We start from the raw sequence: 11,527 nt of genomic DNA, 5'->3' as shown, positions 1-11,527 counted from the left end.
CCCCCCCAAGTGCCCTTGATGTGCTGATTTAGATATCCACATGGAGGGGGCAAGTTGGCTATTAGATATATAGATGCTACAGTTCTGACACTATGGTAGAGCTACCTCTGCTGCTTTCTTGCTAGTTACTCTATCCTGATGTGCTGCATTAGGACAGGGATTGCCCTCCTGAGTAGGGATGGGCACAAACCAGCTCACGAACTAAGGTTTGTCATGAATTCTGGCCAGTTTGTGATTCACAAAGCAATGTTCATGGAAAGGCGCCTGGCATGAACATTCCACAGACTTTGGTGCTGTTCATAGCAGTTTATGAATGGAAAATTGGCAACTGGGGGGGGGGGGGGAGAATTCTCCAGCCTTGGAAACAGCAATAGCCTACACAGGCACTGGTAGCTGCCAGTAACAGAGTTCCCATTCTGCTCTATGGGATCAGAAAGCTATGTATATGTTCAGCTCAGCTCCACACCATTTTGTCTAATGGCTGTTCGCAGTTACACAGAGAGGCAGGGAATTTGTTAAAAGCTGATTAGCAGAGCACATTCATTTATTCCCTCCTGATCGTGAATTCCTGTTCCCTGCTGGGGTTTGGGTGTTAGGTAGACTCGGGGCTCTGAGCCACCTTGTCTCTCTGCTCATTCCAAGTGGTGGGGACTTAGCTACTGGGTGCCTTGGCTGAGTGAGAACCCAAGTTTTATACCCTTCTGATTGAGAACGCCCCTCTCCTGCTGGAGTTTGGGTGTTAGGTGGACTCAGGGCTCTGAGCCCACCCCTTCTCTCTGCTCACGCCAAATGCCTCAGCTAAGGACCCACATTTTGTACCCACCTGATTGGGAACGCCTCTTTCCAGCTAGGGTTTGGGTGTTAGGTGGATTTAGGGCTTACGGCCACACAAGAGAGGTTGGGCCACATGACAGCCTTGTATGACCAGTACTCTAGGGGATTAGCATCAGCGGGCTCAGACAACTTGGTGAGGTACTCCCTCACCATCATGACGGCCAAATCCTCCACAATTGCACGCCTGGCATCCCTGTCGCTGCTGACCTCCTGCTGGCTGCTCCAGAGGTCAGCCGTGAAGTGCATGGTTCTGCCTTGAGCTGAGCCTTAACCATCGCCATGACAGCCGATGAAAGGATATGTTCTCCACTACGGAGGTTGGCCATCCACATCAATCATCTCGCTAACTGCTGTTTCCTCTGGCCACATCTGTTGGCCCGTAGCCCCCGCAGTCTTTGCAGAGTTCACACTTCCACTGCAAGAGCTCTGCATTCAGGACAGCAATGCTGCCTTTTATCTGGGGGGGGGGCAGTCTATACAGGCCAGCTTGTACTCCCCTTTCTTGCAGAGAGGATGCAACCTGGTGGTGATGCCCACCTGCAACCTCTCTGCCAAGTGAGAGAAGAGCTGGCTCCAGTGCAGAAGCCAGCACCCAATCCAGCCTTGGATCACATCAGTGGTGTCCTGGAAGGGCTTGACGACATGCATCATTTGGGAGAGGGTCAGCCAGTCACTGGAGCTGATGCTGAGCTCCTCTTCCCTGTGGAGGATGACCATGGAGGAGATGACATCCTACGTGGCGTTTTTCTGCTCCAGCAAATGTGTTATCATGGCATAGGCCGAGTTCCTCATCCCCCTCCCCCTCCCCCTGCTTCTCGTGCAGCAGACAGGCAGACTTGATGCTGCGCTGGGAGTGGGTGGCCAGGCGCCAGAAGGTCTTGAGCAAGGACCACACCTCAAAGGGGGCAGCATTCCAGGTGGCCTTGACAGTGCTCCCCAGCCCCAGAGCATCTTTCACCACCAGCTGAAGCATGTGCACTGGGCAGATGATGCTCTTAAGGTGCATACACTTCACCTCTGCCAGCATATTGGCACCAGCTTCCATGACCATGTAGTCACAGATGATGTTGCTGCTGCCTGCCCACTCCCTCAGGCTTCTCTGCAGTGATGGTTTGTGCTGTGTGGTCTGCATCTATCCCCTGCACATGGAGCAGAACCACTTTGTAGCCTGGTGGCAGGACTGTCCCCTCCTGGGGCTTGGGCCATGCCCTGACAGTCCTGCTGGCTGCTCCAGAGGTCTGCCGTGAAGTGCATAGTTCTGCCCTGAGCTGAGCCTTAACCATCGCCATGACAGCCAGTGAAAGGATATGTTCTCCACTACGGAGAAGGGTTGGCCATCCACATCAATCATCTCGCCGAGGAGTGACTGCTTCCTGGGCCCTCCATGTAGCCCTTTTGACCTCTTGGAGACTGGCTTGCCTTGATGTCCCACCCATGGCTGCCCAAATGTGGGGAGCCCTTCTTAAAGGGGCCTCCTGCTCCTTCTCCATTTCTCCCTGCTGAAAGGGAGTGGGCCTCTTCTTCCTCCCACTGGCCACCATCTGTTGGGAGTGGGTTTGCACCAGGACATAGATGTGGAACATCTGGCACTCTGCCACAAAGGGGTCACTGGAGAGGGTTTCTTTGATCCAACCAGGATTTGTGCAGAGACATCAGTATTTGCCAGGGAAATCATACACCATTAAAGGCATCCAAGGACCTGCATTTGAAGTGGCCCTAGCTGAAGTTCCTATGAAATTCAAGGACTTCCAAGGCAAATGGATACTGGAAGTTCTTAACGATACTGATATACCAATCTGGCTTCCCAAATAAAAAGCCAGCAGGACGTCTCAGTCAGCATTGTTACCAGAAGTATGACAGCACAGCTATGTGATCAGGCTGAGCAGCAACCAGATCCCAGCTTGCAAGAACTGTGGCAGAAAGCTGAAGTAAGTGAACAAGAGGTCAAAGTGGAAAATCCTTGTCAATTTAAAATTTATGACCGGAGACTATATTGGGTGGCCTTAAAAAGAAAATAGAATGTAGTCTGGGAGAAAAAGAAACAATTGGTCATTCCCGGGAAATATAGAATGCAAGTGTTGAACTTAGCACATACAATACCGATGGCCTCTCACCTAGGCATCAACAAGGAACCGAGTGCAGGAGAGGTTCTTTTGGCCCAATATGGGAAAGGACATAAGGACTTTTTGCAAGTTGCGCCAGGCCTGCCAAATGGTAGGAAAAGCCTTAGATAAAACCAAAGGACTATTACAGCCAGTCCCTGTAGTCGCAGCAGCTTTTGAGAAGATAGGAGTGGACATTGTCGGTCCCATTTCTCGAGTCACAAGGAGAGGGAACAAGTACATTCTAACTATAGTTGATTACACAGCCAAGTTCCCGGAAGCCATTCCTCTAAAGGACACTGAAGCAAAAACCGCAGCAGAAGCATTACTAACTATATTTTCAAGACTTGGATTCACCAAAGAGATGGTGACAGATTTAGGCATGACCTTTATGTCAAAGGTGATGCAAGAGTTAATGGAAGACTGTGGCATCCGACATGTAACAACAGCAGCTTATCATCCCCAATCCAACTGATTAAATAAGCGATTCCACGGAACCCTGAATCATATGTTGAAAACATATGCCTACAAACATCCCAATGATTGGGACCAGCGTTTGCAACACCTGTCCTACAGGTACAGGGAGGTACCCAAGAAAGTTCCCGGTTCAGTCCATCTGAACTCCTCTATGGGAGACAAGCCAGAGGAACCCTTGATGTCCTGAAAGAAACTTGGACCGGACACGAGGACATCCAGCACACGGACATCCTCAGCTACCTACAAGAGCTCCAAGACCATCTGCAGGAAATGAGAGCAGCAGCTGCAGACAACGTGAGGAGAGCACAGCAACGGCAAAAAGCGTGGTATGATTCCAAGGCCAGGGACCAATGCTCCCTCTAAGCTGTAGAGTCTTGTGAGCAAAAATTCTACTTTGTTAGCTACTGGCATTAAAGTTGTGAACAAGCGATTTGGCTACTGCATAAATTAGTTTGCTCTGGAGCCATCCTTCCTGAGCTAAGAGAAAAAAGTGTGAGCCAGTGGCTAAAAACTGTGAGCTAGCTCACACTAACTCAGCTTAGAGGGAACACTGCCAGGGACAGAGAATTTAAACCTGGGGACTGAGTTTTAGTACTCAAGCCCAGAAGGAAGAAGTTAGAAGTAGCATGGGAAGGACCTTACACCATAGCCCATAAGGTCTCAAATGTAAACTATATAATAACAATGGGGGATAATGAGGATCAATGTAAGATGTACCATATAAATATACTTAAACCCTATTACGATCATAATAATCTTGTACTTATGACAAAAGGTGAGGAAAGTGATGGAACTGATTTGTCTGGTTGCGGAAAGTTACAAAGGGGAACACTGTTGAGGAAGTTAAGTTAGCCCCTTCCCTTCCTAAAGACCAACAAGAGCAAATACAACCCATTCTAGTTAAGTTCTGCTGTATTTTCTCCAACTTGCTGGGGAAAACCAATTTAGCCCACCATAAGATTGATACCGGGGATTCGAGGCCTGTGGCACTCCCACCATATCGAGTGACTGGCCCGAATGCTGCCTATGTAAAGAGGGAGGTCGAGGAAATGTTGAACTTAGGACTTATTGTACCATCTGAAAGCCCTTGGGCCTCACCTGTGGTACTAGTACCTAAGCCTGATAAGACTATGATGTTTTGCGTAGATTACAGGCGTTTAAACAAAGTAACTACACCTGATGTTTACCCCATGCCACGAATAGATGAATTAGTTGAAACAATTGGGGCTGCCAATTATATTTCTACTTTAGATTTGACCAAAGGTTATAGGCAGGTGGCCATGGACCCCAAAGATCAGCAAAAAATGGCTTTTGTAACCAGAGAGGAACTCTTTGAATTTACAGTACTTGCATTTGGTTTGAGGAATGCACCTGCTACGTTCCAGAGGTTAATACATAAGATGCTGGCGGGACTAAAAGAGGTTGCTCTTGCTTATATTGACAACATTGCTATTTTCAGTAATACCTGGAAGGAACATTTGCAACACTTAGCAATTGTGTTCCAAAGAATTAAATATGCTGGTCTCACTGTGAAGGCAGCAGGTAAAGTATTTAGGACATGTGCTAGGAGGTGGTAAGATCCGAGCGGACTGGGGAAAGGTGCAAGTTATACAAGAGTGGCCCAGACCCCACACCAAGAAACAGATTCGAGCATTCTTAGGAGTAGTGGGATATTACAGAAGGTTTATCCCAGAGTTTAGCACAATCGCTGCACCTTTATGTGATGGTACAAAAAAGAACCACCCTGACAGTAATGTGGACTGCAGAATGCCAAAAGGCATTTGACCATCTAACGGCTGTTTTAACAACAGAACCAGTATTACGCACTCCGGACTTTTCCAAACCTTTTACCCTATTCCCTGATGCATCTAATGTTGGTATTGGTGCAATGTTAAGCCAGTGCAGAGAGGAGGGACAGCATCATCCCATCTTGTACTTAAGTCGAAAGCTATTGGAAAGGGAACAACACCTCTCAGTTATAGAGAATGTTTGGCTATTGTGTGGGCGATTGGCAAACTAAAGCCATATCTATGGGGGAGAAAATTTACATTGTGCATGGACCACTCCCCACTGAAGTGGTTGAACCAGGTCAAAAGCACCAACAGCGAACTGATAAGATGGAGTTTTGTATTGAAAAATGGTTTTGTATTGTGTTATTGATTAATTTATTTATTGTTTGTAAACTTATATAAACCTGGAGAGAAGATGTATATAGTTATTTACAGAATGTTGTAATGATATGATATGAAGTAAAAATACCTCACATGTACCCATTGCTCAGGAAAAGGCTGAAACCTTTTGCCTTACACAATTGTTCAGAAGGGAGGGACATGTAACGAACTAAAGGTTTGTTGATCAGCAGCAGGCAAACAAGAGAGCTGCTGGGTCACATGAGTGAGAGTGGTGGGGGCAGGTTACTCGGAATTCTTAGGGAGTGACAGTTAAGAGTTGACTGTTGACAGTTAAGGGTGTTAGCTGGTGAGCTCCTGGGAAAAAGGGAGCTTCTGGAGTGGAGTGTAAAAGCACGCCAGTAGTTTGAGGAAAACTGGGGCTGGATAATGCTCCTACCTGGTCCTCTCTAACGAGAGAGGATAGTGAATGGAGAGGAGGAACTGAGTACTCCTCAGTAGTCACAAAGCAACATGCACACTCCTCCAAGGGAACTTGTGAGGTGGTTAAAGGAAGGACTAGGGGTCTAGAAGAGACTGTGGAAAAGCTGGAATAATTTTACCAGTCAGTCTCCGGGAGCCAGACGGAGAAAGTCCAAGGTCTAACCACAGTCAGCTACCAGAGAGTGAAATCACAAATGGTATCAGGGTACCAAAGTCAGTCTGTGACAAACTCAGAGTTATAACACTACAGCCTATGTTAATGCAGAGTGAAGCATTCATACTGAACAGCAACAATATATTCTGTGCAAATATCCCCCCCCCCTCCGCTGAGTTTCTGTGAATAAAGAATTGTGTTGTTTGCCTTTCAAAAGCACTGGTGCCTGACTTATTGATAGGGATTCATACCTGGCAGACATCCTCAATCCACAAGAGATACAATACCCAAAGAGACTTTTTAGAGTAAACTGGTCATCCGTCAGAAAGATGAGGTGATCAGTCAGAACAGAGTGAGAATCTGAATCCAGTAGTATAAACTGAGGCCCCACTCGGTCGAGATTCTAGCAAGGGTGCAGAAATGTTCCCAAAATAAGACCACAGGATTGGAGAAGGTGGGAGGCACAGCTGCTTCTTGGCATTGGGCTGGGAGGGTCCACGGAGGGGTGAACTTGAAGTGGAAGCAGCAACAGGAAGTCAGGATGTGGAACAGGAGGACACTTCCCCCCACCCTCTGAATCACTGCTGTCAGAGTCCTCCTCTCCAAAGAGTGTTAGCAACTGCTTGTGTCTCTGGGCAGTGCTAACAACTCTTTTGCATGTGTGGAGAGTCCCAGGGCCAGGAACAGATCAGGGGAAGGAGGCTCCAAGACCCCTGATGATGCCCTGCTAGAGCCAGGCTCCAGTGACCTGGCAAGATGAGTTTGGTGCCCAGAGGTGGGGGCCTGTGGTATACAGGGGGTGGAGGACTTCTTCCCCCCATGATGAGCACCCTTTGCACCCACTTTCACCCTCACAGCACACAAAAGTGTTCACACTCAGGAGGGGTGGGAGGGTATAAAGATGGGAGACCTTTTTTGGGGGGTCTGTAACTGGGACCCTAGAAATGTAATCAGCCCCCAACTTGGAAAGATTATAGAGGAGCCAGTCCTGACATCCAATATGGAAGCAACCCCAGAGGCACAACTATTACTTAGGGACGTATTGAAATAGTTAGTCCCCCTGCATTATTTCAGTGTATGAACATACGTCGACACTTCAATCCACAAACACTTGGTTGGGCAAGAAACTGCACAGCCTGACTTTATTATGCAGGATAGTTCACATCACTAATCACTTTAAATGGTTAACTCTGATTTCCACTGGTCTGGTAGGACTGGGGTGCCCACCAAGCAGTCGTGGGGTAACTTTGGGGAGCCCCTGTCAAAACTCTTGTCATGTCTGCCTTTCTGTCCTTCCAAATCTGCCTTTGGAGAATTTGGGTGGCCCAGCCAGCCCGACACGCGGTCAGGTCCTCACACAGCCATGCAAACGGCTTAAGCTTCACTCTCTTAGACAATAGCCAGCACGAATCCTAGAACGCACCCAAACGGGCGGTCAGGATCCTAGAGTGACCTATGGAATGCAAGTGTACTGTAAATAATCCTATCACAGGTGTGGGTGTATGTTGGGTGTGGTTCACAATGGGAATATAAGCAGGCCTCCGGTCCTGTTTTCCTTGTCTTGTTTTCCCGAGCTGAAATAAACTATGAGCTGTTTCACTAACCAACACGTCTGGACCCAGTACTTTTCACACAGGTTGTTCCAGCCCTGGGGGGGAGGGGCTGTGAGAGTTGTAGGCATGCTTCCCTTGCTTGTCTGGTGGGGCTGTGGTGCCCACCAAACTGTCGTGGAGTTACTTTCTGGAACCCCTGTCGGAAGTCTCCTGTTATGTCTGCCTTTCTTTCTTTTTTATATATAATTTTTTATTGCTTTTATACTACACACTACATAGAAACAAAGGGTGGGTAAACACTAACCGACTACAGGTGATTGGACAGCATTACTAAAAGAAAGGCTAACAGGAGTTATATATATTGCTGGTAATAAACACTTATTCAAGTTTCTCATATTAAGTCATACATGAGTAAAGCTTCTTTTCAGTTTATAACAATAAGTAAAGGCTTAAAGTATAAGTATTTGCTCTGAGCAAGTAAGCAAGATTATTCCTTCAAGTGCTTATATCTCAGTTACATTCTCTTCTTGTTTTTTCTTCCCTTCTTTTTATCTTCATCGAAGTCAGTTTTGCCTTTGGGTAATTTGGGTGCAGCTTCTCCCAATTCTGATGAGGAATCTTCTTCAGATGGTTGTATCCAATTCTGAACTTCTCGAGCCACGCAAACTGTATTCTCCTTCTTCTTGATGACTCTTCTCTTCTGCTGATATTTCCTTTGGCAGTCCTTGAACTTTCTCCAAAAATCATTTTGCTTTCTCAACTGAGTCAATCTTTTCTTTCAAATCCTCTGCTTGAATATTACTCCTTCAGGCAAAAACCATCTGTAGCTTATTGATTTCTTTTGTAGAAATGTAGTTAAATCTTTGTAATATCTTCGCTTCTTTCTGATTTCATATGGTACATTCTTTAGATCTCTTATTTCTGACTGTATCTTCGCTTCTTTCCGACTCTTTAATCTTCAAGATGTTTCCATTGGTAGCTTTGAGAACTGCGTCTCTTGTAGACCTTTTTGAGAATCTGACTATAATTTCCACAGGCAGGTTTCTCTTCATTATGTATTCAGGGTATGATCTATAGACCACATCCAGATCGCTTAGTAACTCTTCAAGTTTCATACCTGTCATTGGGGCTAATGCTTGAGTCAAGATTTCTTTGAGATTCTCACCGCTTTGTTCTGGAACACCTTGAAACCTCAGCACATAGGCTGATTTTTCTGCTTGAAACCTAAGGATTTGTTCTTTATCAGATATTCTTTCTTTTTGTAATCGGTTCACTTTTTGATCAAGTACAGATGTTTTAAAAACAATGTTTTTGACTGCATTAGAGTTCTTTACCATCTGTTTTTGGAGTGTTTCAAAATTTTTGTTGAGGTTCATCATTTGATCCAGTAGGGGTCGCAGTGCTACAGCTAACGTGGCTGAAAAGTCTGTACTGGCTTCTGGTTTTGCTCCCGGAGATGACGTTTTGCCAGCACCTGAAGGAAGCTTTCTCAGTGCCATTTTCTCCTGTCGACTCGTTGTTTTCTTTTCCCAGAAAGTTTGTAAAAGTTCTTAAGAAGGATCATCAATGTTTGCTTTGCATGGCAATCCACTTGCTCATTCAAATAACAGTTTTCTGGACCATTCCGGTAAGGCTTTAAATTATAGTTTAATTTGTTTTTTGGGGGGGATATTGCTCCCTTTCCTATCACTGGTGTGTGTGGGGGTGTCAGAGCCCATTTAAAAGTTCATGTGCTTGATGCAAATTCACTCACGTTTCTTACAGTATCGTTAAACTGCCGAGATGTTTTGCATTTTCACTAAAACTCCTGAACGCTCGACTGGTGTGTGCCTCTAGGTACCATGATGGCGCTGAGGCAGTAGGACCTTCAGGGCAAAGTGTGCCTCAATCCCTTGGCATTGCGCCTTGGGAGCGGCACTACTCAAGCCCCATGGCTGAGGGGTCCTCTACGGGGACCCCAGGGGGGAAACCGGCCCAGCCGGATCCCCTCCTAGCTGCCGCGGAACAGGCTGCACCGTACGGAGCTCACCAGTGCACACCTGCTAGGTGAGGAGCCGAAACCAGAAACCTTTATGTCTGCCTTTCTGTCATTGCATCACTAATAACTTTAAATGGAAAACTCTGATTCACATTGGTGGGGCTGGGGTGCCTGCCAAGCTATCGTAGGGTAACTTTGGGGACTGCCTGTCAGAACTCTTGTCATGTCTGCCTTTCTGTCTTACAGAACCTGTCATTGGAGACTTGGAAGGGGGCTGCCAGTTTAGGGGGGCTGCTTGCCTTGCTTCCGGGGGGGGGAGTTTGCCCAGGTAACGTTTCCCTGTGAGTTTGGTGTCACTGGCTTGTTCCTGAGCCATTCCATAGACTCCTGTAACAGCAACTGTCTTTTCCAGAGAGAGCACTGGGGAGACCTTTGTGGGGGGTCCATAACTAGGACCCCAGAAATGTAATCCGTCACCAATTTGGAGAGATTGTAGAGAAGTGGGCAGCAGGGTGAGGTTCTGTGTGCATAGCTTGGAGGGGGCCTATTCTATACACCATGCCTAACATTTTCCCCAAAAGCACTTTTCTGGCTTGATTAGTTCTGTTGGGTTTGCAGTGCTACAGTGGCACTGGTCCTGCTTGGCACATTGCACTGGTTCTGCTAGACTTGCAAAAATGCCCCCCACCTTCAGTTTCTACTGCAGAGATTCTCAGGAACTCTGATTCTGTTCTGCGGGGCTTGTATTGCCCTTGCTTTTTTGCAGTTTCCCCCCTCCACTGGAACCTATGGAGGATGGGGGGCCCCTTCTTGGGGGGTGCATAAACTCAGACCCTGTAAATCTAATCCTCACCAAACTTGGAGGACACGTAGAGGAGAGTCAGTCGGAGATCCCCTGTGAGTTTGGTCTCTCTAGCTTGCTGGAGGGGGGCATTCTACTGCATCATGAATCTCACACACTGAACTGGTTCATCTAGTGTCAAAAGGTTCGTGACAGTCCATGGTTTATGAACCACGCACACCATGAACCATGAACTAATACACATTTTCTCAGTTTGTGCCTATCCCTACTCCTGAGCCTGTGGAGATGATCAGCACATCGAGAACCCATCACAAAAACATGTTTATGTAGAAGCCCCTTTATTTTGCCTATGCTAAGAATGCCCATCATGATTTGTATGGTCATTGTTTCTCTATCTAGTGACAAGCAAGCTGCCAGTACATTCTGAGCAGGAAATTTTAGATGTAGAAACCATACTGACTGCATAAAACACAAAAAATAATCCCCCTTCTCCACAGAATTCGGAACTTAAATGATAGCCGTTTGGGTAACCTTTTCAAACCAAAGCAGATATTTCTCATTATTCAAAAAAAAAAACAACCCCGTGTTTCTTGGATAAAAGCTTTTCACTCTAGGTGACTAGGTGCTATGTAAATGAATACTAATGCTCAAGCAAAACATTAAACAATTGATTATTTCCACTTTTAGTTACTCTGTCAATCAATAAACCTTTAATGGCATATACAACCTTAAAAATCAAGACAGAAAATGACAAAATGACAACTAAAAGTCTAGGTTAATTATAAAATCATGAAACGGACTTTCCCAAATTTTTCACTCTCAACACGTCAACTAAAAAATTGGCCACTGCTAGTTACTCTGTCACAAACATTTAAAAGCTTGGTGCAGAGAAACACTGCTGTGTTTATTTTTGAGAATTGACCTGTAGACATATTGTTGCTTCCACCAGCTCCACATATGATTCACTGTGGGATAACCAGGAACTGAAGTACACACAATCATGAAGTTCCAAATA

At 46.2% G+C, this 11,527-nt stretch overlaps 1 protein-coding gene across 1 annotated transcript in view; it reads right to left on the bottom strand.

Moving 5' to 3' along the window:
* Positions 1-8,246: 8,246 nt before the first annotated feature.
* PIP5K1B (phosphatidylinositol-4-phosphate 5-kinase, type I, beta) overlaps positions 8,247-11,527 on the bottom strand; it is a 71,070-nt gene continuing 67,789 nt past the window's right edge. Inside the window, exon 15 of the mRNA XM_015405847.1 lies at positions 8,247-8,462. Within this exon, the coding sequence (XP_015261333.1) occupies positions 8,247-8,462 (216 nt within the window). The remainder of the gene's footprint in view (positions 8,463-11,527) is intronic.

Source organism: Gekko japonicus, unplaced genomic scaffold, assembly GCF_001447785.1.
Source record: "Gekko japonicus isolate JY-2015 unplaced genomic scaffold, Gekko_japonicus_V1.1 scaffold1507, whole genome shotgun sequence".
NCBI lineage: Eukaryota > Metazoa > Chordata > Lepidosauria > Squamata > Gekkonidae > Gekko > Gekko japonicus.
This window is presented reverse-complemented; position numbering and strand designations above follow the sequence as displayed.